This window comes from Crocodylus porosus, unplaced genomic scaffold (genome assembly GCF_001723895.1).
Source record: "Crocodylus porosus isolate Cpor-Errol unplaced genomic scaffold, CroPor_comp1, whole genome shotgun sequence".
Taxonomy (NCBI): Eukaryota; Metazoa; Chordata; order Crocodylia; family Crocodylidae; genus Crocodylus; species Crocodylus porosus.
Window position 1 is genome coordinate 138,313,535 of NW_017728931.1, and position 21,367 is coordinate 138,334,901.

General features: G+C 45.2%; 1 protein-coding gene across 2 annotated transcripts in view; it reads left to right on the forward strand.

Annotated features, from left to right (window-relative positions):
* PRKCQ (protein kinase C theta) overlaps nt 1-21,367 on the forward strand; it is a 95,544-nt gene that overhangs the window by 57,991 nt on the left and 16,186 nt on the right. For both annotated transcript variants that reach the window (XM_019543749.1, XM_019543750.1), the window contains 3 exons: nt 10,414-10,505; nt 12,897-12,959; nt 19,135-19,273. In XM_019543749.1, coding sequence (XP_019399294.1) covers nt 10,414-10,505; nt 12,897-12,959; nt 19,135-19,273 — 294 coding nt within the window. The remainder of the gene's footprint in view (nt 1-10,413; nt 10,506-12,896; nt 12,960-19,134; nt 19,274-21,367) is intronic.

Here is a 21,367-nt window from a genome sequence, read left to right on the forward strand (position 1 = left end):
TCAAATAGTTCAGAAAAACGGTTTCATAATTCCCATGCTGCTAGTCCTGGAGCTGTTAAATCCAACATAGTGTTCATTACTGAATTAACTTTTTACAATTTATATTGGATTTGGGGGCTTGGGGGCAGAGGGGTTTGCATTTTACTGATTATGACCAATAAAAATAGACTTCCCAATTTAGCAAGTCACTTCTGTTTACCAGTCTTATTTACAATAAGGCCCCTCTGAGGTAAGGAGCCTTTATGTAAATGCAAATCAAGCCCCTGGGCTTTTTTTGAAAGCACAATACCACAACCCAGAAGACTGTTTTACCCCAAAATAGAAACCATTTTCATTGTTATGTGAAACTTTCTCCTTGTTAGACTTCTCTTTTGTAAAAGCTTCTTTGTGCAGGACTCCACACACGGAGCCACATTAACCATGATATTTATTTATTTGATTTAACAAAGGCACAGAGTGGTTGGCAACCAAAAAGCAGAATAACTTATAAATAACTTCTAAAAACGGAGAATGTGCAAGAGCACAAAACAACTTAAAAGGCAACCAGAATATCGACATAAAACAGCACCCCCTTAAATAATATCCCTGCCCAGTTTTCTTTGCTAAACTCCTACCTAAATAGGAAGGTCTTGCACTGCTTTGGGAAGATGTCCAGGCTTGGGGTCTGGCAGGCTTCGGGGGAGACCATTCCTGAGCTGAGCTGAGGAGTGACTGCTGGGAACATCCTCGCACACGGTTTTGGGAGTTGTGTCACTTTAACATACTTTATAGCAGCTTGAAGAGCTTTTTACATTGCTAATGTGGTCAAAAAGGGGGTGGCTGAGAGATACAGGCATTTTTAATGAGCTGTTTTTGCTCATTTAAAAAAAAAAAAAAAAAAAGGAGGGCCCAATGCAGTGACCAGCTGAAAAGCTTCACGTCACTTGCACAGGTTTGAAGGTTTTTTAAAATGATAATCCTGACGAAGGGTATTTGTACCCGAGAGCTTGCAATGAAGAATTTTTCCAACTATTTGAGATGGTTTAATAAAATATACCAGATTTACCTACAGATCCTTGTCTGCCCTAACCCCACAGGGCAGCATTCAGCAGTCAAAACACTCCTGTAATTATTATATTAATGTGACCACACAAGCTTACTAATGACAAGTCAGAAATTCTAGCTTAAATGCTTTAAAGAGAAAATGCTAAAATCAGAATTTTGGGTGGGAAAATACCTAGTTTGTTGACTTTTTTATTTTCAGTTCCCTTTGGGAAAGCTGTGGTGAACTATTGCAGGATCTCTCTGACACATTTCAAGTTAGTTTGGCTTTCAGCTGCGTTTCTCTGTTGTGTCTCAATGCTAAATTTGAGCTGTGGCTCATGCCAACACGTCCTCCTGTGGACAACACAGTGCCTTGTGTTCTCCTGTAACCAAGCCGTGCGGTTCATCATGGGTGAGTCATGTGATTGCAGCTGCTTCATCATGAGACAATTACCGAGTTACCATATTTCCAGTGTCAAAAATGAGGACACCTGTTGGGGGAAGTGGTGGGGAGGGGTATATGACTGGTGGGGGCAGCGATATGCCTGTGCCATGCTTCTGCCCCTACTGGTGCCCTCACTCCCACCCCACAGTCTCCTGCCCCCTAGTCTTCCCAGCACCCCTCACTCCCAACCCACAGCCCCTTGCCCCCCAACCCTCCCATTGCCCCTCACTCCCAACCTAAAGCCCCCTGGCCCCCCAACCCTGCCATTGCCCCTCACTCCCAACCTACAGCCCCCTGGCCCCCCAACCCTGCCATTGCCCCTCACTATCAACCCACAGCCCTCTGCCCCCAACCCTGCCATTACCCCTCGCTATCAACCCACAGCCCCCTGTCCCCCAACCCTGCTGGTGCCCCCTCACTACCAACCCACAGGACATGAGGAAAGAGGGCCAAAAAAGAGGACATGTCCAGGAAAACCCGGATATATGGTAACCCTAAGCTACCCAGAAATCTTTGTTCATAAAGGAGAAAAAATTCAAGCTTCCAAACTACAGCATCCAGGAGGCAACGCGACGCTTTCAGGAAATGCTCTGTCATGTCGAACTGCCTCTAAATGCGATGTCTTAGGTTAGCTTACCACTCTGAAATGGAGCACTATAATTTGAGGATGTTGAAATATTTCATTTATATTGAAAATACCTAACAAAAATGTTTCACCATTGCTAAATCAGACTTTTTTTTGGAACATTGTGATCCACAGACAATTTTGATATACCTACTTTCATCTTGATTCAGGACAACCCCCCCCCCATACACACACACACACACACACACACACACACACACATCAAACAATTAGAAAGCCCTTTGTCTTGGAGATTCATATTTTCCACCAGTTTTACTGACAGTAGTAGGCTAGATTTTCTGGGCCTGTCACTTCACTCCATCCCTGTAAACAGGGGATTGAACTTTTGGCTGGGAAATTTAATGGAAAAACAAATGCCTGTTGTCTTGAAAGTACAGAATCAAGCCCCAAATGCTTAATATTACTCACACGAGTAGTCTTTCTGATTGCTCATATGAGGAAAGCTAAACAAGTATGGGTGTGCAGGATCAGCCACAAACAATATGCATGTGAAAGCCACTGAAATCAGTGAAAGTCTTTCCAATGATTTGCTAATTTTTTTCCTCAGGCTTGCTAAGCTGTTGTCAGTTCAGTGGTGGGAGAAACTACAATTCCAGCTAAGAAACCGGCCAGTTCCAGTCATCAACTAAACGGAGAAGGGAGGGAGTGACCACACAATTAATTTTCCCCTCCATTTCCAAATTTAAAAATCGTTTTTAAAAAACTTAGCCTTTCAATAAGTCAACATTTTGGACACTTTGAAAAAAATACTCTCTCTGACCACTCCATAAGTGGCTGAAAAGAGCGGGCAGATGAGGTTCTTTGGGTCCATTCGGATTGACCCAAAGATCCTTGTCTGCCCACGTCCTTAGACCAACACGGCTACAACCAACACCCCTGAAAAGAGTGGGAATTTTCATGTTATTTTTCATAGCGTGTTCTGATTTTGGCTTCCTAATTTTAATTCCTAATTTCTGCATTTAGAAATTTGAAAAATATTGCCTTTGAGGTTTTGGAAAAGGCTTTAAAATTGGGAAGGAATAGCATATGGGCCTGTAAAATGTGCAGGTTAGGGGCAAATCGGTAGCAGCAGTAACTTGTTCAGGAGACGAGCTTAATTTGTGCTTGGTGGACAAGGGTCATTCCAGTCCACAGGGGATTTCAGGAGCCCCAAATGCGGTTGCATGTGTTGGGAATGACGATCAAAACTGTTGACTATTCCTTACCGAGCCTCACCTGGGGGGTGATGCCTCTTTGGCACAGACTGGATGCCCTGGAGCCCAGGCTTCTGAGCAGTGTAAGCATGACATTCGGTGCTTGGAGGTCCTCCAGATTACCAGCTCCCCATTTTTCCATGTGGAGGTGTGGAAGGGAGCTTTGATGTTGAACGTCCCAGCTGAGCCAGAAGTTGGGGGCCACTGCTCCTCGGGCCTAGCCTTGTCGAAACAAAGACACATCTGCAAAGTGTTCCCAAGGACTCTTCAATGGACAAAGCTTCCTCTCAAGAAGCTCCAACCTCTCATTATAGTATCAGTAATATATCATCCTTATTACAAAGTCGTTACTCACACAATGTCAGTACATGCAATAGGCATAGTTCTGCCCTCCATGGGGTAAGTGAAGCAAGGGAGGAAATGAACAGACTCATTTGTGTCAGGAGTAATTAGAGCAGCGGTTCTCAACCTTTTTAGACTTGAGACACCACTCGTTCGATTCGAAGCACCCCTTGGGAAATGCCGCATTTAGTTTACACAGGGCGCGTCTATACGAGATGCTAACTATGCCATAGCCTAATAACACTGGGCAGTAGTGTGCCAGGCAGAAATCATGCTAATACGTTACTGCACCGTAGTATTGGGCTAGCGCACAGTTAGCGTCACTAAAAACCTGTGCATCAGCAGTACTGTGCAATAGCACAAGTTACTGCACATTGATTTAGTATTTAGTTATCCAAGTACTAAACTAAACGTGTAGTAACTACAGCGCATTAGTGAACATGTAAATGTGTCCTCAGTTTCTTTGACTAAAGAAAATAATAGAGCAACTCTTCTGTTGCAAAGGACCACAGCAGGGCACAGTGTTTTTAACACTGGGGATTCCTCCCAGAAATGTCTGAATTTATCTTGTGAACCATGTTTGCACGCCTAACAGCGCTGACATCATGTGGTACTCTCGCAGCACTCTTGAAAGGATCTCAAGGCACCTGTGGGTGCTACAACACCCTGGTTGAGAACCCCTGAATTAGAGCAACATAGAAAAATAGTCTTAGTGTAAGTATGCCTCACTCCATGGACCATCCATGGTCCAGCTCCATTGAAAATCAACTGTATTTACACAGCTGAAAAATTGGCTCTGGGATTTTTAAAAGGGCTGCAGATCTGATGGGAGCTGATCAAAACATTTCTCTTACAGAAAATGTTGAGTTTTTGTGTCTAAAAAACAAAACAACCCCCCCCCCAAAAAAACAAAACAAACAATTTTGTGTTTGTTTTTGGCTAAGAAAAAATTCTGCAGCTCTGGAGAAACTAATATATATTTTTTAGGTTTTCCAAACAAAAAATGGAATTTTTTTGAGCAAAAGGACATTTTTGTTTGGTCAAAAAAGCAAGTTTCCATCCAGAAAATGTTGACAAAGTTTTCAACCATCCCTAAGACACTTAGTCTCTTAAAAACTGCAGCCTGATATGTAGTAGCCAGAACAGATCCCTCACCTTGCAGCAAGGGGCAGGTCAGCGATGCCACACACAGCCCTGCTTTGAAGTCCTAAGTGAGATTTCAGCAAAGAAATAAGCTTTTTGCGGTCCTTTGCTGAGTTTCAGTATCTCCGGAGTTTGTTATTGCCTAGAGATACAGTACTCTGCATCTGCACCTTTGTACACAGTTTTCAAGGCTTTAAATCAAGCAGATGGGCTTGCAAAAAGCCAAAGCATCCAGAATCAGGTTGTTCAATATGCAGTAAAAGATGCTGGAAGTGCAAGAATGAGAATAGCAAGCTAATTGTGAAATCAGGACTGAATTGAATTGGCCAGCAGCTGTAGGAAATGCTGCCATCTCTAGAGAATAGGTAGATATTACACAAGGGAAAACATTCTTTAGGAGTGAAGAACAAAATTAAACTGTCAGTCGTTTTTATCTTTAGCAACGATGCTTCAGATGCAAATGGTATCCTCTATCCTTGTGTAACGGCCCAGTAAAGGGGCACGGGGGCACATTCCTATACAAACCTTTAATCCTATGAGCAGGTCCAATGAAGCCTGTGAGATTCCCACACTCCTCCTTACTTAAGTAAAGGATTTATAAGCTCAGTCTCACCATCCCAGATATATGGCCTATAAATATTTGAATAGGTGGAAGGCCAGATAGCCCACTGATAATAATCTCCCCAATTCAATTGTTAAGTTGCATTCATTAATATTAAACTCAGGATCTGACCCTAAATATCTAACCCTTGACTATCACGAGTTTGCTGAGATAACAAAGGAAACAAGCAGGCAGTCTAAATGACATGCATGCCTACCACATTAATGGCTTGGATATCTGCAACCACAAAAGCCAGGGGAAAAGCATTCTTTCTGCTCAGTAAATGCCATGAAATTGTACATTTGTACATCTGCAACACTAAAAAATGGAAAGAAAAAACGAACCCATGGAAAGTACTTTGGAGTGTTTCCAGCTGGTTACAGGATTTAAGAGCCTATTAGCTAGGATGCACCTTCAAGAGGCCCATTTAAATGCTACCCTGCTTTATACTTACTGTTTGTAAAGGCAGAAGCCTCGCTGATAGCAACTATTCATTCTCACTGCAGTTGCATGCAAAACAGGAGCAGGTTGGCTTAACTCCTTGTCTGCCGTCCCTAGAGAAGGTGGGCAGAGTAGCATGTGGCACCACAGAGTTGGTGTCATGCTGCTCAAAGCATTTGGGGTCAATTGTGCCAGGTCATGCGTGCCCCTGGCTCCTGCTGAAATCAGTCCTGCAGCACTTCACAAGATCAAACCCAAATAGAAAGCCAACATGCAGATGAATACATGTTTGACATTATGTCCTGTCTGTGGTGTTATCTGTCTTCTCAGTGCTGAGGTCCTTAAATATGTCGCAAATGATGTCCGCACCGAGTGGCACAGTTCTCTGTCCTGGGATAGTAATAGTGGGCCCAGTTAAAAATGACTGCTTACTGCATTGGGGTAATTAGAGTATTCCCTATGCTGGGAATGGAAAAAAGCTACTAGAAGATAAATGGCAGTAAATAGGGGGATGTGCAGGCTTGAATGGTTCCCAGTTTCCACGTTCCTAGGACACTGCAAACATAGGACTGGATTTTGAGGGAAGGAGAAAGAATTGCCTTTGTAATCCTGCTTGAATAATCTGGGTCAGGGGATGTAGGAGAAAGCAGGGGTGTTTGCTGGCTTACTCCCTGTCCAGACCATATGCATCTCAGTTCACACCCAATACTGCTTGGACAAAGAAGCTGTCAAGGTGGAGGAGCCATTTCCCTGCTGATAGAGGCCAGCGGCAGATTACTGGCCCTCAGGACGAAGCAGGACGCCGGACAAGAGTTGTGGCTCCGCTCCTTTATTTGCTTTTTACCAGAGCATTATAATGTAGTTATTCTTCTTCTAGCTCTGCATATAATACTGTCAGCTTCACCTCCCAACAGGTCCTTCAACTTCCATCAAGTATAACGGGAGCCACTGGCTATCCGTGGGAACCTCACATCGGTTGAGGCTTTGGGGGAAGTCAACCAGCCTTCCCAGGCCAAGAGAGGAGGTCGTGTCAGAGCCAGGAACCCTGCCAGCACGATCCTCTATTTAAATATTCACCACTTGGACCAAGGCAACCAGTCGCATTTTTAAAGGACTCAAGTGCCCAGGCTTACTCCACTTCCCTTTTGAGACTGGTCTACAGCTTGGTGGACCTCACTTAGGAAGCTCTCTCAGATCATCATTCGTATTTTCCTTTGCTTGATGTCATTCAGCTGCTCATCTTAGGGGGTCATCTTAGGTAACCCCTCTCTGTGGGCCACGCCGTGCTGTTGTTGCTACTGCAATTGCTGGCCCTTAGGAAGCTATAGGGATCCCAGAACGGACTCCTCAGGGTGGTGCTACGTATGACACTTTGATTTGCCAAACACAGTACATCTAAGTGGTTGCTATAGCCCATATAATTGTCTCACAGATCTCGCCTAAGCAAAGCTCCCAGCTCCCATGTTGCAGTAGGAATTCTTGTCTGAATTAGGACTGCAGTAGCCGGCGCCATGTATTTAGGCAGGCGGTTCAGAAGCACGGACTGTACAGACATTCAGAGGGTAAGCACCACCAGGCTCAGGCACTTAGGACTCACTGCTTCAGTCACTTGGCATCAGCAGCAGAAGTTTTATGAACTTCACAGAGCACAGGATCTGGCCCAGTGCTTGTCAAGATGACAGGTGTGGTTTCCAGCCAGATTTTCAATTAAATAAGAGTGCTGTAATTAAAAGGATCTGGCTATAGAAATTGCACAAATTAGTGCAGAACAGCTGTTATTTGAAAAGAATAAACACCAATTTTTTTTCTCATCAGCTCTTGGCTGGCTGCCAGGAAGGCTTGTATTAAAGGGTCTGGGTAAAAAAAGCTTTAGCCATTGGAAAAAATATGAAAAACAAAACCCAAATTAAAGGAGCATCTTCTCCAACAAAATTATTATGGGCAGTAACCGAGACAGAGGGGAGATAATTCCTAAACTGTTGTGTACCCAGGAGATGAATAAACTGAGGTATGTAAGGAATGGAGGGATGTTTCCACTGAAGAGTTCTGCTTGCCATTTGCTTTATGCACAGCTTGATGTGTGGAGCTGAGATTTTTAAATATAGAAGCCCAAGCATATCACACGTGGACGCTCTCATCTTGGAATAGGAATTCATCTCTCTCAAAATTAACTCAGTCTGGTTTGGAAGCAGATCAAACTAAAGCAGAAAACACTCGTGCTCCTGAAGAAGCAGATCCGCACGCGGAATTTTTCTTGAACGCAGCGTTGCATTTACACTTTGTCTAATCTCAAGCTTCCTACGTAGACAACTGTTAGGAAGTTAATTTAAAAAGCACCTAGGTGATTTAGGAGCCAAAATGCCACTCATTTTTCAATGGGATTTCTGCTTCTGTGTCACTTAAGTTCCTCTGGAAACTCCTACCCCTTAGGTACCTTCCTGATTTTCAGCAAGCATAACCTTCAAAAGTGCTGCACACTCGGTAGCAAGTCCCGGGAGATCTGTGCCATACTCCTGGCTGTGCCACCAATAGACAGTACTGCCAGGTAAATCAGTTCACCTGCATTTCCCTTCCTCCCTTTTGTCTATTTAGATAGCAACCTGTGCGGGTCACAGTGTTTCTCATCTCTGAACCTAGCACAGACTGGGCCTTGATCATGATGGAGGCCTCCACGTGCCACCGTCCTATAAATTACTGTACACGGGATTCTGGTATATATGGGAGATACCGAGAGTACAGCGTGTTTGTGAGTCAAACTCATGTCTAAAGGGATGGACATGCTGCAGCTCACGTCTGGATGTAGCCGAGCTGGATTTAGATGCGCCAGCTCAGCCGTGGTATCATAGAAAAGAGGGGCTGGCAGGGACCTCTGGAGATCCTGTCTAAGACAGGATTGTCCTTATCCAAACCATCCCAAGCAAATCCTTGTTGAACCTATTACTAGAACTACACAAGTGACCCTGTCCCACAACCACAAATGATTATCCACATGGATAAAAGCATAGCGGTGGTGGCACAGAGCTTAGTGGGTAGCTGCCTGGGTCAATGTGATTTACCCAGCTTTTGGGTAATGACGTGGCTCCCAGATCTGATGAGTTTAAAGCTGGCTTGGGTCCTTCTGCATGAGTTGCAGTCATACCTTGACATATGCTAGTGGTGAAGAAGAGCTCTAAAAAATATGGGCAATAAGAGGAGGTGGGGCTTTGCGGCATGACAGTAGCTTCATGGTAGTTGCTCATGTGCAGACTCTCCCTTTGCAATACAAGCAAGTTAAACCATGGTAGTTAGTCCTTTAGGAAAGAGGGGTGAGCTGCCATGGATTAACTGTTGTGTATCTTGGGATATCTGAGGGCAGCTGATGCCCAGTAAATCCCTGCCCGCTTTACCCTCCTGGTAACTATTTCATGCACCCAGGCTCCGTGGGCAGATGCAGAAAGACTGTGGCACCCCATTTGTCTGTGCTATATGTGAGCTCTGTGCCCGGGGTCTGGGTGGCTCTCCTGCTTTCACACAGTGCCAGAGCCCAGGGGTGAGTGGGGAGGGGGAAGGAGAGGAAAGGCAAGGAGCAGTAGCAATCGCTTCTGGGCTCCGGAGCCACGTGAATGCAGGGGCTCCTGCCAGACCCTGACCTGATCCCCTGGTGAGCTCGGGGTTCGCTGAATGTACCGTACAGCCAAAGTGGGGAGGAGAGGGGACACATCCTCCTTTCCCTATTCCCAGATCTGCTACTACTAGAACCTAATATTAATTTCCTAGTTTTTAGCTGCAGATACATCCTGGTAACCGCAGGACCCTTGCTTGTATTAGTAGGCCATGATGTCATGGGAAATGACAAACTTTGTATCAGATATTTTTGTTCTCTTCCTGTGGGGGTTCAATGGCAGGATTTGAGCAGTGGGCCCCCTAAAGTCTGAGTAGTTTGGGTGTATACTAATCATCATCAGCAGCAGCAGCATTATAATAATTATCATAATAATAATGTCTTCCCTATAGTGGCCTAAATATGGCCGCAACAATGGGAATGCTCATATGCATAAAATAAAGCACCTGCCTCAGTATTTTGCTTGATTGGCATCATCGCATTTAGCTCCTTGCAGTACCAGGCAATCTTTTGTGTTGGTCACAGATGAAATAAAATGCACAAGTGTCCACAAGACTGTCCAGGCCCAGTGCACTGGCACTCAGGAGATTTGGGGCTCTATTTCCTGCTCTAGCCTGCTGCAAAGCCTTTTGCAAGTTATTTTACCTCTCCGTGCCTCAGTTTCCACATATATACAATGGAAAGAAAAAAGGAAGCTAATCTCATTTAAAATACTTTGAGACCTCATGATGAAAAAGACTATATAAGGAAGTAGATATTTCTCTGACTGTGCTGAGCTGCTATTGACCATGTAAATCAAGGCAGTTGGAATCAAGGCTGAGGTCAAGAAATAAAAAGGTGAAGAACATATGGAAGAATTTTCTTTGAAACAACTAACCTTGTAACAACAGAAAAGAAAAGAAAGCAGGAGATGGCACTTTTCCTTTTTGGATCATTTTTCCTCCCCGTCCCTAATGCTAGTCCTTTATCATTTTCTAGGAAAACCTCTTCTTTGTAATGGAATACCTGAATGGAGGAGACCTCATGTTCCACATCCAAAGCTGTCACAAGTTTGACCTCCCAAGAGCAACGTAAGAGAATTACAGTGCCTTTGTTTATGGTCACATGCATATGGGAAGATCGGGGTCATTTGACCTTCCTATAGAAATCTTGAGTCTCAGAGGATGTGGGTTTTATTCCTCTCTTTGCCACTGGTCTCTCCTCCGTGCAAAAGAACCTCACTTTCCTTCCCTGAGTTTCAGCTTCCTGCTTTCTAGAATGGGGATGAGGATATACTGTCTTTCTTTGTAAAGCCCTGAGGGCCAAAGCCAGTTTCACTTTACTTGCCTACACAGTGCACTGGAAGTTGTACAACTGCAGATCTAGCCTCTGACACAGTTGATGATTCAGCGTTGCCTTACTGGGCTGCATGTAAGGCCAGGCCAAGCATTTTTGGTTGGCCAATTTTCTTCCATGACTGGTGTGCAGTGGACACCGGAAGAGGAGAGTGCTGACACGTCTTGAGCCCAATAGTTTAGTAGCTGGGGCACTTTTTCAGGGTGGAGTAGATCGGGGTGCTAGACCCCCTGTATGGGCTTCCCAATGAAGCGCTCTAACCACCAGATCCCAATCCAGGCTTTACCCAGAACTCGGTCCAGCTTTCCTCCAGAAACTGGCTCACTGGGCATTCAAGATATGTGGAGCCAAGAGGAAGAGAATAAAATACAAGGTCTTGTGGCTCAGTGATGTGGCTGCTGTCCTGGAAGGAAAGAGCCCAATGGGACAGAAACGTTTCTGCTGTTCTCCTTCCATTTTATCCAGTGAATATGAAACCAGGGACCTAAACCAAGGGGCTCCTGCCACTAGGCTGTAGAGTGGGAAGGTTTTTATTTCAGACAGGCACATTCACAAGGCAGTTCCATTTCACCATGGGAAAAACTGGTATCCCAAACTTGATTCTTGAATTTCATGAGTTTGCTGGGATAACAAAAGGAAACAAGCAGCCAGTCTAAATGACCTGCATGCTTACTTACCACATTAATGGTTTGGATATTTGCAGCCACAAAAGCCAGGGGAAAATCATTCTTTCTGCTCAGTAAACGCCATGAAATTGCATGTTGTAACCCGCAGTGACATGGCTACATAGCTACACGTGTAAATTAAAAAAGGATTTAGCTCTGTGAGCATTATAGATGTAGAATGCTATATAAAACCAATGGGTTTTATTACAAGGCTAATTTGCTGTCCCAAGAGAGGTAGATAGCCCAAGGCAAGGTGACGATGCCTGAGGTAAACCCTGGTATCTCTATCCTGCGCTACATTGTGCCATATGGACATATCCTTGGAGACAGATCCTTAGATACTAGGCTGCAAAAGAAGTCTCTTTGGAGGAGTCTCAGCCATACTCCAGTTAAAGTGCTCTAGCTTTACCATGCTTGTGTACGTGATAGCCAAGCTACATTCTCCTTTACACTAAGACCCTGAGAAGACACACACAGGGCAATAATATTGTTTGAAGAAAGCAATGGGCATCTCATTTTCCTCACTGAGCCCCCAAACAAAGGCAAATCTGATCCTAGCAAATGTGAGAAAGGCAAATTTAAATAAAAAGTAAATATACCCAGTGAGAATTAGAAATGCATTTAGCCGCGATTAAAATCAATGGGGGAATTAGAATAAAGGAAAGTTTCTCTAAGTCCCTGTGCCAACAAGAGCTATTTTAAAAGTCAATATTGAAATGGCCTTAGGAATTCATTTTTATTTAAGTAAAAGGAATTAAACAAATGTTTAATTTGTTGGAGTTAAAAAAAATGTGAACATTGAGAACTCAGACTCGAGAGCAGCATGTTGACGATCTGGTGAAAAGATGCTGTATATCCCTCCTCTGGGAACAGGGTCTTCTGGTTGAATTCACCCCTCAGCAAAGAAGCTCCATTTTGCAGTGGTGCGTATGTGTGTCAGTGCTTTGGACCTGGAGGATTTTTTAATTTAAATATAAAAATGTGTTGGAACAAGGTCTAAAAAATTTTGAGAATGGACTTCTTAAAGGTGCTAGGTAAGGACTTATGAGTACAGTGCAAAGCAGTGCCATTCAGAGAGTCCCAAGCTAGCTCTATGCTTGTGAGCTCCAAAACCAGGAGCAGAAGAGCGGCATTACCACCGCACTACACCCAGGTTGATAAGCTCCCCTTCCAGTTCCAGAACTAGCACATGCAGGCCCAGGTCAGGGACCTCTACATGTCACTACCTTGCACCCTGTACACTGATATATAAGCTACCCTATTTACACCTAGCTCAGGGAATCCCTGTGCAGGCATGCGCTGTGCTATGCAGACTTACCCACAGTTGATTTCGAAAATACTGCCTATGCTCCTTTGACTTGATTGGCCTGAAGTTAGTTTACAGTACCTGTGGAGCTGGCACAAGACAAAGACTTACTGTTGGGATACCTCTGCTCTGACCTGTGTACTTTTATTTTGCAGGTTCTATGCTGCTGAAATCATATGTGGCCTACAGTTTCTTCATTGCAAGGGAATAATATACAGGTAGTTTTACACTTTGGAATCAAATACTCCAATCAATATTTTTCGTTAGAGTGTTGACTGCACTCAGTAATTAGATTTATATACAGATTGGTTTTTTCATCCTGTCCACATATTTTATGTTAGCAAGATCATGGGGAAGAGGAGGTGTCCTAGAATTGAAAGGGACCTCAAACATCATCTACTCCAAATCCCACTCAAAACCTTCATCCACATTGCTCCACCCAAAACTACTGTACAGATACTGTGCACTGGCTGACAGCACCCCTGGAACGTACTAAAAAGGAGCTTGGTTGTATATATCCCCTTTCAAACCCGCAAGGCCACCTTTGCCAGACTTGTGCTATTCTGCAAGCCTTGACTTACAACCCAGTCTTACTCACATTAATGACAAAACCCAGTGAGTGCATCTGCTAGGCCTGTGCGAAGTGGCTAGTATTCGCTTCAGTTTCAGATTTGGCCGATTCGGGGGGCAGTGATTCAATTCGGTGATTCGAATCACTGTCCCAAATCGATTCAGCTGAATCTCATTTGGAGATGTGGCCCCATCCTCTGCCCACTCTCAACCACATGGCTGTTCCACCCTCCACAGCTCTGGCCCTTTAAGGGGGGGGAAAAAAACTGAGAAAAATCCCCACACTCACTGTTCCCGCTGGCAGGGGGCCATCCCCACTGCCCCCCAGTGCCCTGTGCTGCATGGGGGTTCAGCATGAGCCCCCCGGGGCTGCTGCAGGAGCAGTAAGTACAGGGGCTTGTCTTTTTTTTTTCTTTTTCTTTAAGGGCCAGAACCATAGCGGGAGAGCAGCTGTTCTGGAGCTGGGGAAGCAGGGGTTGGGGGGTGTCGGAGGACTCATACAGAGCCCCCCATGCAGCGTGGGGCAGTAAGGATCACCCCCAACCCAGCAGCACCCAGTGAGCACTGGGGCTTTTATTTAAAGGGCCAGGAGCTGGGGCAGGCAGGGCAGTCATAGGGGGCTGGGGGAGCGGGTGGGGGCCATTTTTAAGGCGCATTAAGGGTGTGCATGTGTAGACACACCCAGAATGTATTTCGAGCCTTGACTGTTATGACATTTATACTGTGCAGTAAACCAATGATGCCAAAAAGTATCATCCAAGTGCTAGGTTGGAAGACATCTCAAGGGTCATCTAGTCCAGCCTGAGCTATTCAACAGTCCGTAGCTAAGGCAAAGATTTTGAAGCCCAGCTACCTATTATGTCTTCTGTATCTGTAAGACAACTATCGCCTCCCCAATGGGTACATCTACACATGAAATCAATGAAAATTAATAAACTCTGGCACATTTATTGCTCCTAGGCTTTGCGTTTTCACATGCACTCAGAACCACAGCATGTTGAGCTGGGTCAGAGCAGGTCTGGCTGGCAGGGGACTTGGGGAGTCAGCCTGCCAGCCTGGGGCTGCTCCAACCCAGCTCAGCATACTGCAGAGGGCCTAGCTGGGCCCCCGCACCCTTTTGCCCCATCCCACCCTGTCAGCGTCTAGACGCGTGTTGCTGTGCAGCAAAGAATGCATAGTACTTGTGTTTACAAGTACTAACCTATGGTGGAGTTGATTATTTTCCTGCAGCCTAATAGGGCCACACTTGTAGACAATGAGACTTTACTGCAGAGCTAATTAGGCAGCTCTACAGTAAACATAACATGTAAATGCACACCATGGTACTAACCTTATAGTCTCCAATGTTATTGGTGAAAACACCACCATGAAACTAGCTTAGGAAGCCAAACCAAAAGAGTTCATGATGTGTGTAAGTATTTTGAGGTTATACCTGGGTATCTTACCAGTGACTTTTCAAAAGTCACATAATGAGTGAGCAATTTAATCATTAGTCTGAATTTTTCATGGTATTACTCTGAACTTTGCTTTGATCCCATTGCTCTTAATTTCCAAAATATGGCATGTTGTAAGGAATTACTGGGATGTAAACACTGAGGGAGGTCACAGCCTGGGATCTATGTTGGTGGGGTTTGTGATACAACCTAATACTGAACGAGGCAAGCTGTTGTATGGGATAGTCCGGAAGAGATGATTCTGCTTTGGGTTGGACTAGATGGCCTCTGGAGGTTTCTTTCAGCTTTACTCTTAAGACTTTGAGCCTGTTATTCAGTGAACCCTTGATTTCAGACCAGTGAGCTACTTTGGGCCGCTTTACTTTTTGAGAATAACGCAAAAGCCTGCGCTTTGTAACAAACTTTAGGCCCAACCCGTTTACCCATAGCCTTAATGGGTCCCAATTTTCACTAGTTTTAAGGCTTCTTTATATGGCTAAAGCGGTATAATACAGTGCTAGAGAATGAGACCCAACATGGGTTTTGTTAATATCCCTTAACCTACAGGGAGCAATCAGTAAATACACGGCACTTGATTTCCTATTGCCTGACATCTTGTGAAGCTGCATGCATTTATCCTGGTAGACCTTAAGTGTTGCCATTCTGATTTGCCTTCACACTGTGCACACTTTACACAGGTACAGAGCATAGCAGTGACACTTTATGACAGTGCTGGGTCTGAACACAATCACTATTCACATGTCACTCCTAAATAAAAGGGCTCAGACAAGACCAGGGATGAGAGGGGCTCCTGACATCCCAGACCCATGTCACATGTTCTGATTGCTGCTGGCAGCTGGCTTTCAGAGGAGTGAACTGATGTGCATCCCTAGATCTTTACAAAACTACCTCTCCCTCGGCATTACAATGCAGCCTAGCTAGTACTTTATTGCCTTTTGTAAAATTGGGAAGCAGGCAGCTTGTCGAAAGCAAATTAGGGAGTCCTCTGAAACAACACGTAACTGTATTGCCTGCAACCAAAATGAGATTATTTTAGTATTACTCATGCAACGTGTACATTGGAAAGAAAACTAGGAGTGAATGGCTTGTTTATAATCAAGTCTCCCATTAAAACCCAAGCATTGACTCATAACTCTTGTTATTCGCTATTAGTACTCCCTGGAGAGCAGGTTTTAATCTTTACCGACTAATGAAGGTGATTATATAAACACAAGATCAATCTCAATAGCATTAAGGAAGGCAGGTACTCTCTGGTATCTGGTGCTCTCTGGTATCAGAATTTTTGGCTCTAATGATTGTTCCTGATGGGTAAAATTGTGAAAAGTGCACAAAGCAATTGGGTATTATCTAAAGAGATTAACCAAACTTCTCCAAACAGTGCATGAGAGGGAATTTGATTATATACACACATGCATACACATTTTTTTTTACCTGGGGAAACTTTCGAATGTTGGGTAAAAATCTGAACCCCTAAAATTATGACCATAACCAAAATATTTTGATCTGGAAATGGCAACTCAGGGTCTCACGTGGGGTGTAGTTCAGATGCTTTTTGCAGCCAATTCTCCTCAGTCACTTGAGCCCCCTGTTCACAGTTGCTTGCCCTCCTTTCATAGAGAGGGGAGGCGGTTCACCTTGGGGGCCCATGGCCAGGGTGTATTTTGAGATACCAAAGGAAGGAATGGTAACAAGAAACAGCCAAATGACAATCCCATGAGGCATCAAAATATTTTGGTGATTGGGCAGATAGCTCCGGTGGACAGTTTTTTTCTGCCATCTCGTAATTTTTATGCACTAAACATGAGACATTTTTATGCACTGCTTACAAGTCTTATCGTCTTGCTCAGCGAGCTGGTGAGACTTACAACTCTAAATGACTTCAGGAGTTGATAAGTGATCTGCAACTCAAGAAAGGGTTTGCCGAACCCAGTGGAAAATAAAGTATCTGTGAAAATCGTGGTATATATTTAAGGCCTGAAGTATGAATCATACAACTATACACCTACTTTTGAAAACCTTATTTTTAATACATAATTTGATTCTGATTGGCTATGCCACGTATAAAGTCTTTCCAGGGAGCCAATAAAATGTTGGCTTCTCAACAATGGAGCTGAGGGCAAATGATATTCTTCTTCTCTTTCATCTGTCAGATACAAAATCCCCCAGTGCCAGATGAATCTTTTTTATGAAGTAGAAATAAGTCACAGGAGTTCGGGGGTTGTGATACCATGACTGTCTGCCACTTGGAGAGTAAATGCCTCTGTTACCACTATATTTCTTTTTGATCAATTTTTTATCACAGCAATAATCTAGCATCAAGAGACCATTATCCTGTGGCAACACTTTATTCTTTGGACTAGCACAGGTCCAGCTCAGGTGCTTTGACTGGGATTTTCTGTGTAGCTTAAGGGAGTTAAACACCTAAATTCAGTGGGATATGAACACCTGGTTCCATTATGGTGTCTTGAAAAATTCCCAGCCTTTACCAGGAGGTGCAGAGAGGCTCACATTTGACTACTTAAGTAGACAAATTTGCCAAGAGTTGTAAAAAATACCTAAAATGATTGGGGGGGGGGGGTGTCTCCTAAATTTTAGGCACTCAATGCAAGAAGCCTTGAGAGGCCTTGGGAACTCTGAGCAGCCCTCCTTTGAAAATCAGACTCCTGTTAAGATGCCTCATAATCCTAGGAAAAAATCAGTGGTTAGTTCTGAAAATATAGCCCCGTTGGGTGTGTCCAGCAGACCTGCTCAAGGGCTGATTTGAGCATGGAGGTGCAAAACCCAGTGCTCTTTACAGGAGGTAGCTGCGCTTTTGATCAGAGGTAGAAGCTAACACACGTATGCAAACTAGAGCATGCCCTTTTCACATGCTGCCCACATGAACACTCAAGACCTGAAAATATGCCAGCAAAGAGTGGCCCTCTGTGGTCATTCTTGAGATCTCAAAGTGCTTGAGACAAACCACTGGAGACAAGCCTGGAGCAGCTTCCCCCGTGTATTTCCAGTGTATTTCCAGGATCGAAGCATGCATGCAGAAGCGGGTGGGTGAGCCATGCTTCTGATCATGGCCACTGTCTTTTAAACAGGGCATCATCCTCTCTCTTTCTCTCCCCATTCAGCAATTATTCCCATGGGGGGGGGGCTCCGTTCTGTGGTGATGTGCATGATTCCTTGGCTTGCTTGCTTTTTTATTTCTCTGTATGTACATGTCTCTCTCCGGGATGGCTTCTTCCCACAGCAGCCTTTAGAGCCCCAAACCCCTGACAAGATCTTTGCAGTAGTACACGAAGGACATATGTAAATAGGTAAAGCTAATGCAACCTGAAGGGATGTTCATAGTCAGGAATGCTCCCAGCCTTTGCAAAATGGGCCTGTGTTTCCTTCTTATAGATTTACAGTGTCTAGGGCAGGGGTGGGCAAAACGCAGATGCGGCCCGCCAGGCCATTCTATCTGGCCCGCAGAGCCCCTAAAAAATTAAGAAAATTGATATTAATCTGCCCTAGGTTGCTTGTCATGTGGCCCTTGATGGCTTGCCAAAACTCAGCAAGCAGCCCTCCGCCCAAAATAATTGCCTGCCCCTGGTCTAGGGCGATGGCACTTTCGGCATCTGGAGTTATACGTTGAGGCTAACTCAGGAATTAAATATTGGGAAGGAGTTGAGGGAGAACAGGTTGTATGCGAGAGTATCTGGCATTTTTTGTCCCAATCACAACTGTATCCCAATGCCAGTGTTGGGGCAGAGATGCTCGTATTTACTATGTAGAGTGGATGTGAGCCTTCATCCTACCAGCCGGGGAGCCAGAATATTGCAGCCCCTGTGCTTCTCTAAGAGCAAAAGACAGGTCTTCCTACACTCCTCTGCTGTTCAGGATAGCCCAGGGGAAGGGAGAGAGAGGCAGGGAAGGGATGAGACCTGGGCATGTGTAAGGCAGTATCTTATACACCTTAAATAGATATATTAGGAGAATGCGTCTTTGGTGTAGCCAAGAACTGGAGGAGGGATTGTGCTTCTCCAAGTAGTTCACTTTCCGGAGCTTCCTGCGAGCAGCAAAACAGTTAATCCCAGTTAACTTCATAGCATATGGCAGGTGTCATAATTCTGATTACCCCATATTGTACACAAGGAAATGGGAGTAGACAATATAATTGACTGAGCTGGCCACGGTCATTGCTGCAATCAGAATACAGATTAATAGTCAAGAGGTCCTGGCTCTCTCCATCGGCCTCTGAGACCACCAAGCCTGACCACTCTTTCCCTGGAAATATCTTGAAGGCAGACGCACAGAGAAGTACACTGTTATGTGTTAGTTTATGCAGCTGGAGAGCTTGACTTGCAAAGGAGAGCTTGACTTGGTTCTGATTTTGCAGAGACCTGAAGCTGGATAATGTTCTCTTGGACAAGGAAGGACACATCAAAATTGCTGACTTTGGGATGTGTAAAGAGAACATGTTTGGAGACTCCAAGACAAGCACTTTCTGTGGAACCCCTGATTATATTGCGCCCGAGGTAAGTGTGACTTCAGCCTCCTGACCTCACTGAGGTTACTGCGAGTGTCATTTGATCCCATGTTTACATCGTTTTTAAGGAAATAAAACCATCATTGATCAATTGTTGAGCGGTGTGAAAAATACAAACTCCTGTTTACAAACAGCTGCTCGGGTTAGAAATTGGATCTCAGTTTGGTTTGTTCATGCCCTGTGGTTGTCTGTATTTGGTCATTAGTATAGCTGCAGTGTTAATCATGTTTGTAGAAGGCACCGTTTGCACTCAGCAGGGGGTTAAGCGACAAATGCAATTTATGCTGTGATTAGATGAAACTTGTTTCAAGCAGAAGCAAGAGCAGTTTATAAAGGGCACCCAATCAGGGGACTGAAGTGACACCGTGTCTGGGAGTGTCACAAAACTCAGAGAACCTGAGATACTTGGCAGAATCCATCCAGCACAATGCTGTCTTCAATAAGAGAAGCATGCACTTATCATTAAAAGTGTGCTGGAAAGTATTTTGAGACTCAGAATGGGCTACAACTTTCATCAGTGCTTTGTGCATTGGGGCTTATGTCCAGTCATTAGATACCTGGGTGCTAAATACAACTCCAGCCAGTTAGTCCAAACATGCATGAATAGCAGCTGTCCTTTCACATACAAATAACTGGCATCAGTGGGCCCAAACTAGTCTTCAGCTCCAATTGAGAGAGTAGATGAATAGACTGTAAGGTGGATAGAAAATTGGCGGGAGTGTTGGGCTTAGAAGGTAGTAATCAATGGCTCGATGTCTAGGTGGTAGCCAGTATCATGCGGAGTCCCTCAGGTGTTGGTCCTGGGGCCAGTTTTGTTCAATGTCTTCATCAACAAACTGGAAGGTGACATTGAGTGCACCTTCAGCAAGTTTGCAGGTGACACCAAGCTGGGGGCGTGTGGGGTAGTAGATACACTGGAGGGTAGGGCTAGGAATCAGAGTGACCTCAACAAGTTGGAGGATTGGGCCAAAAGAAATCTCATGAGGGTCAACAAGGACAAGTGCAAAGTCCTGCACTTAGGACAAAACAATGCCATGCACCAGTACAGGCTGGGGGTGCCAGCCAGGCAGCAGCTCTGCAGAAAAGGACCTGGGTGTGACAGGGGACAGTAAGCCGAATATGAGCCAGCGGTGCGCCCTCATTGCCATGAAGGCTAACGGCACTGGGCTGCATTGGGAGGAGCATTGGCAGCAGATGAAGGGAAGTGATTATTCCCTTCTATTCTGCACTGGGGAGGCCACATCTGGAGTATTGTGTCTAGTTTTGGGTCCCCCACTACAGAAAGGATGTGGACAAATTGGAGAGAATCCAATGGAGGACAATGATAATGGTTCAGGAGAGGAAAGGCTGAGGGAACTGGGCTGATTTAGTCTGAAGAAGAAAAGACTGAGGGGGATTTAATCGCAACCTTCAAGTACTTGAAGGGGCGTTCAGTGGTGGCGGATGACAGAACAAAAAGCAATGGTCTTAAGCTGCAGCAAGGAAGTTTAGGTTAGGTATTAGCAAAGGGGGTGGAAGGCAGGGCCTAACAGGGCTCAGCCCCCCCAAATGCAGGGCAGAGGATACGGCTGCAAGTCAGCCTGGCTGTGGGCTCCAGGTAGGTAGAGCAAGGGTGGGGAGAGGTGTGCATGTAGCCAGGATCCCAGCCCGAAGTGTACATCACTGGCTGCCCAGCACAGCAGACAAGTACCAGGCCATTCTGTGAAAGGGAAGGAGCTAGTGGGGAGGGAGGCGCAGATCAAGGCCCCCGTGGTGAGGGAGGGAGCAGGGCGATGGTGAATGAGGCCCCAGCCGGGCTGGGTGGTGGGACAGTCTGAGCCCAGGCAGCTCATCCAGGGATATGGGGGGGCTTCTGCCACTGTGTGCATGCACTTCGGGGGAGGCCCGAGTGGCACATGCCCCCCGATCTGTGCACAGGATGCAGGCAGGGGCAGCCACTGCTGCATGCTGCATTTTGCACCCCATTCACCCCAGCCCCTACATCACTCCCTTCCTCACCATTGGGGCCTCAATCTGCCCCCCCGCCCTCATTTCCCTTATAGTTTCATAGTTTCATAGTAGCTAGAGTCGGAAGGGACCTAGG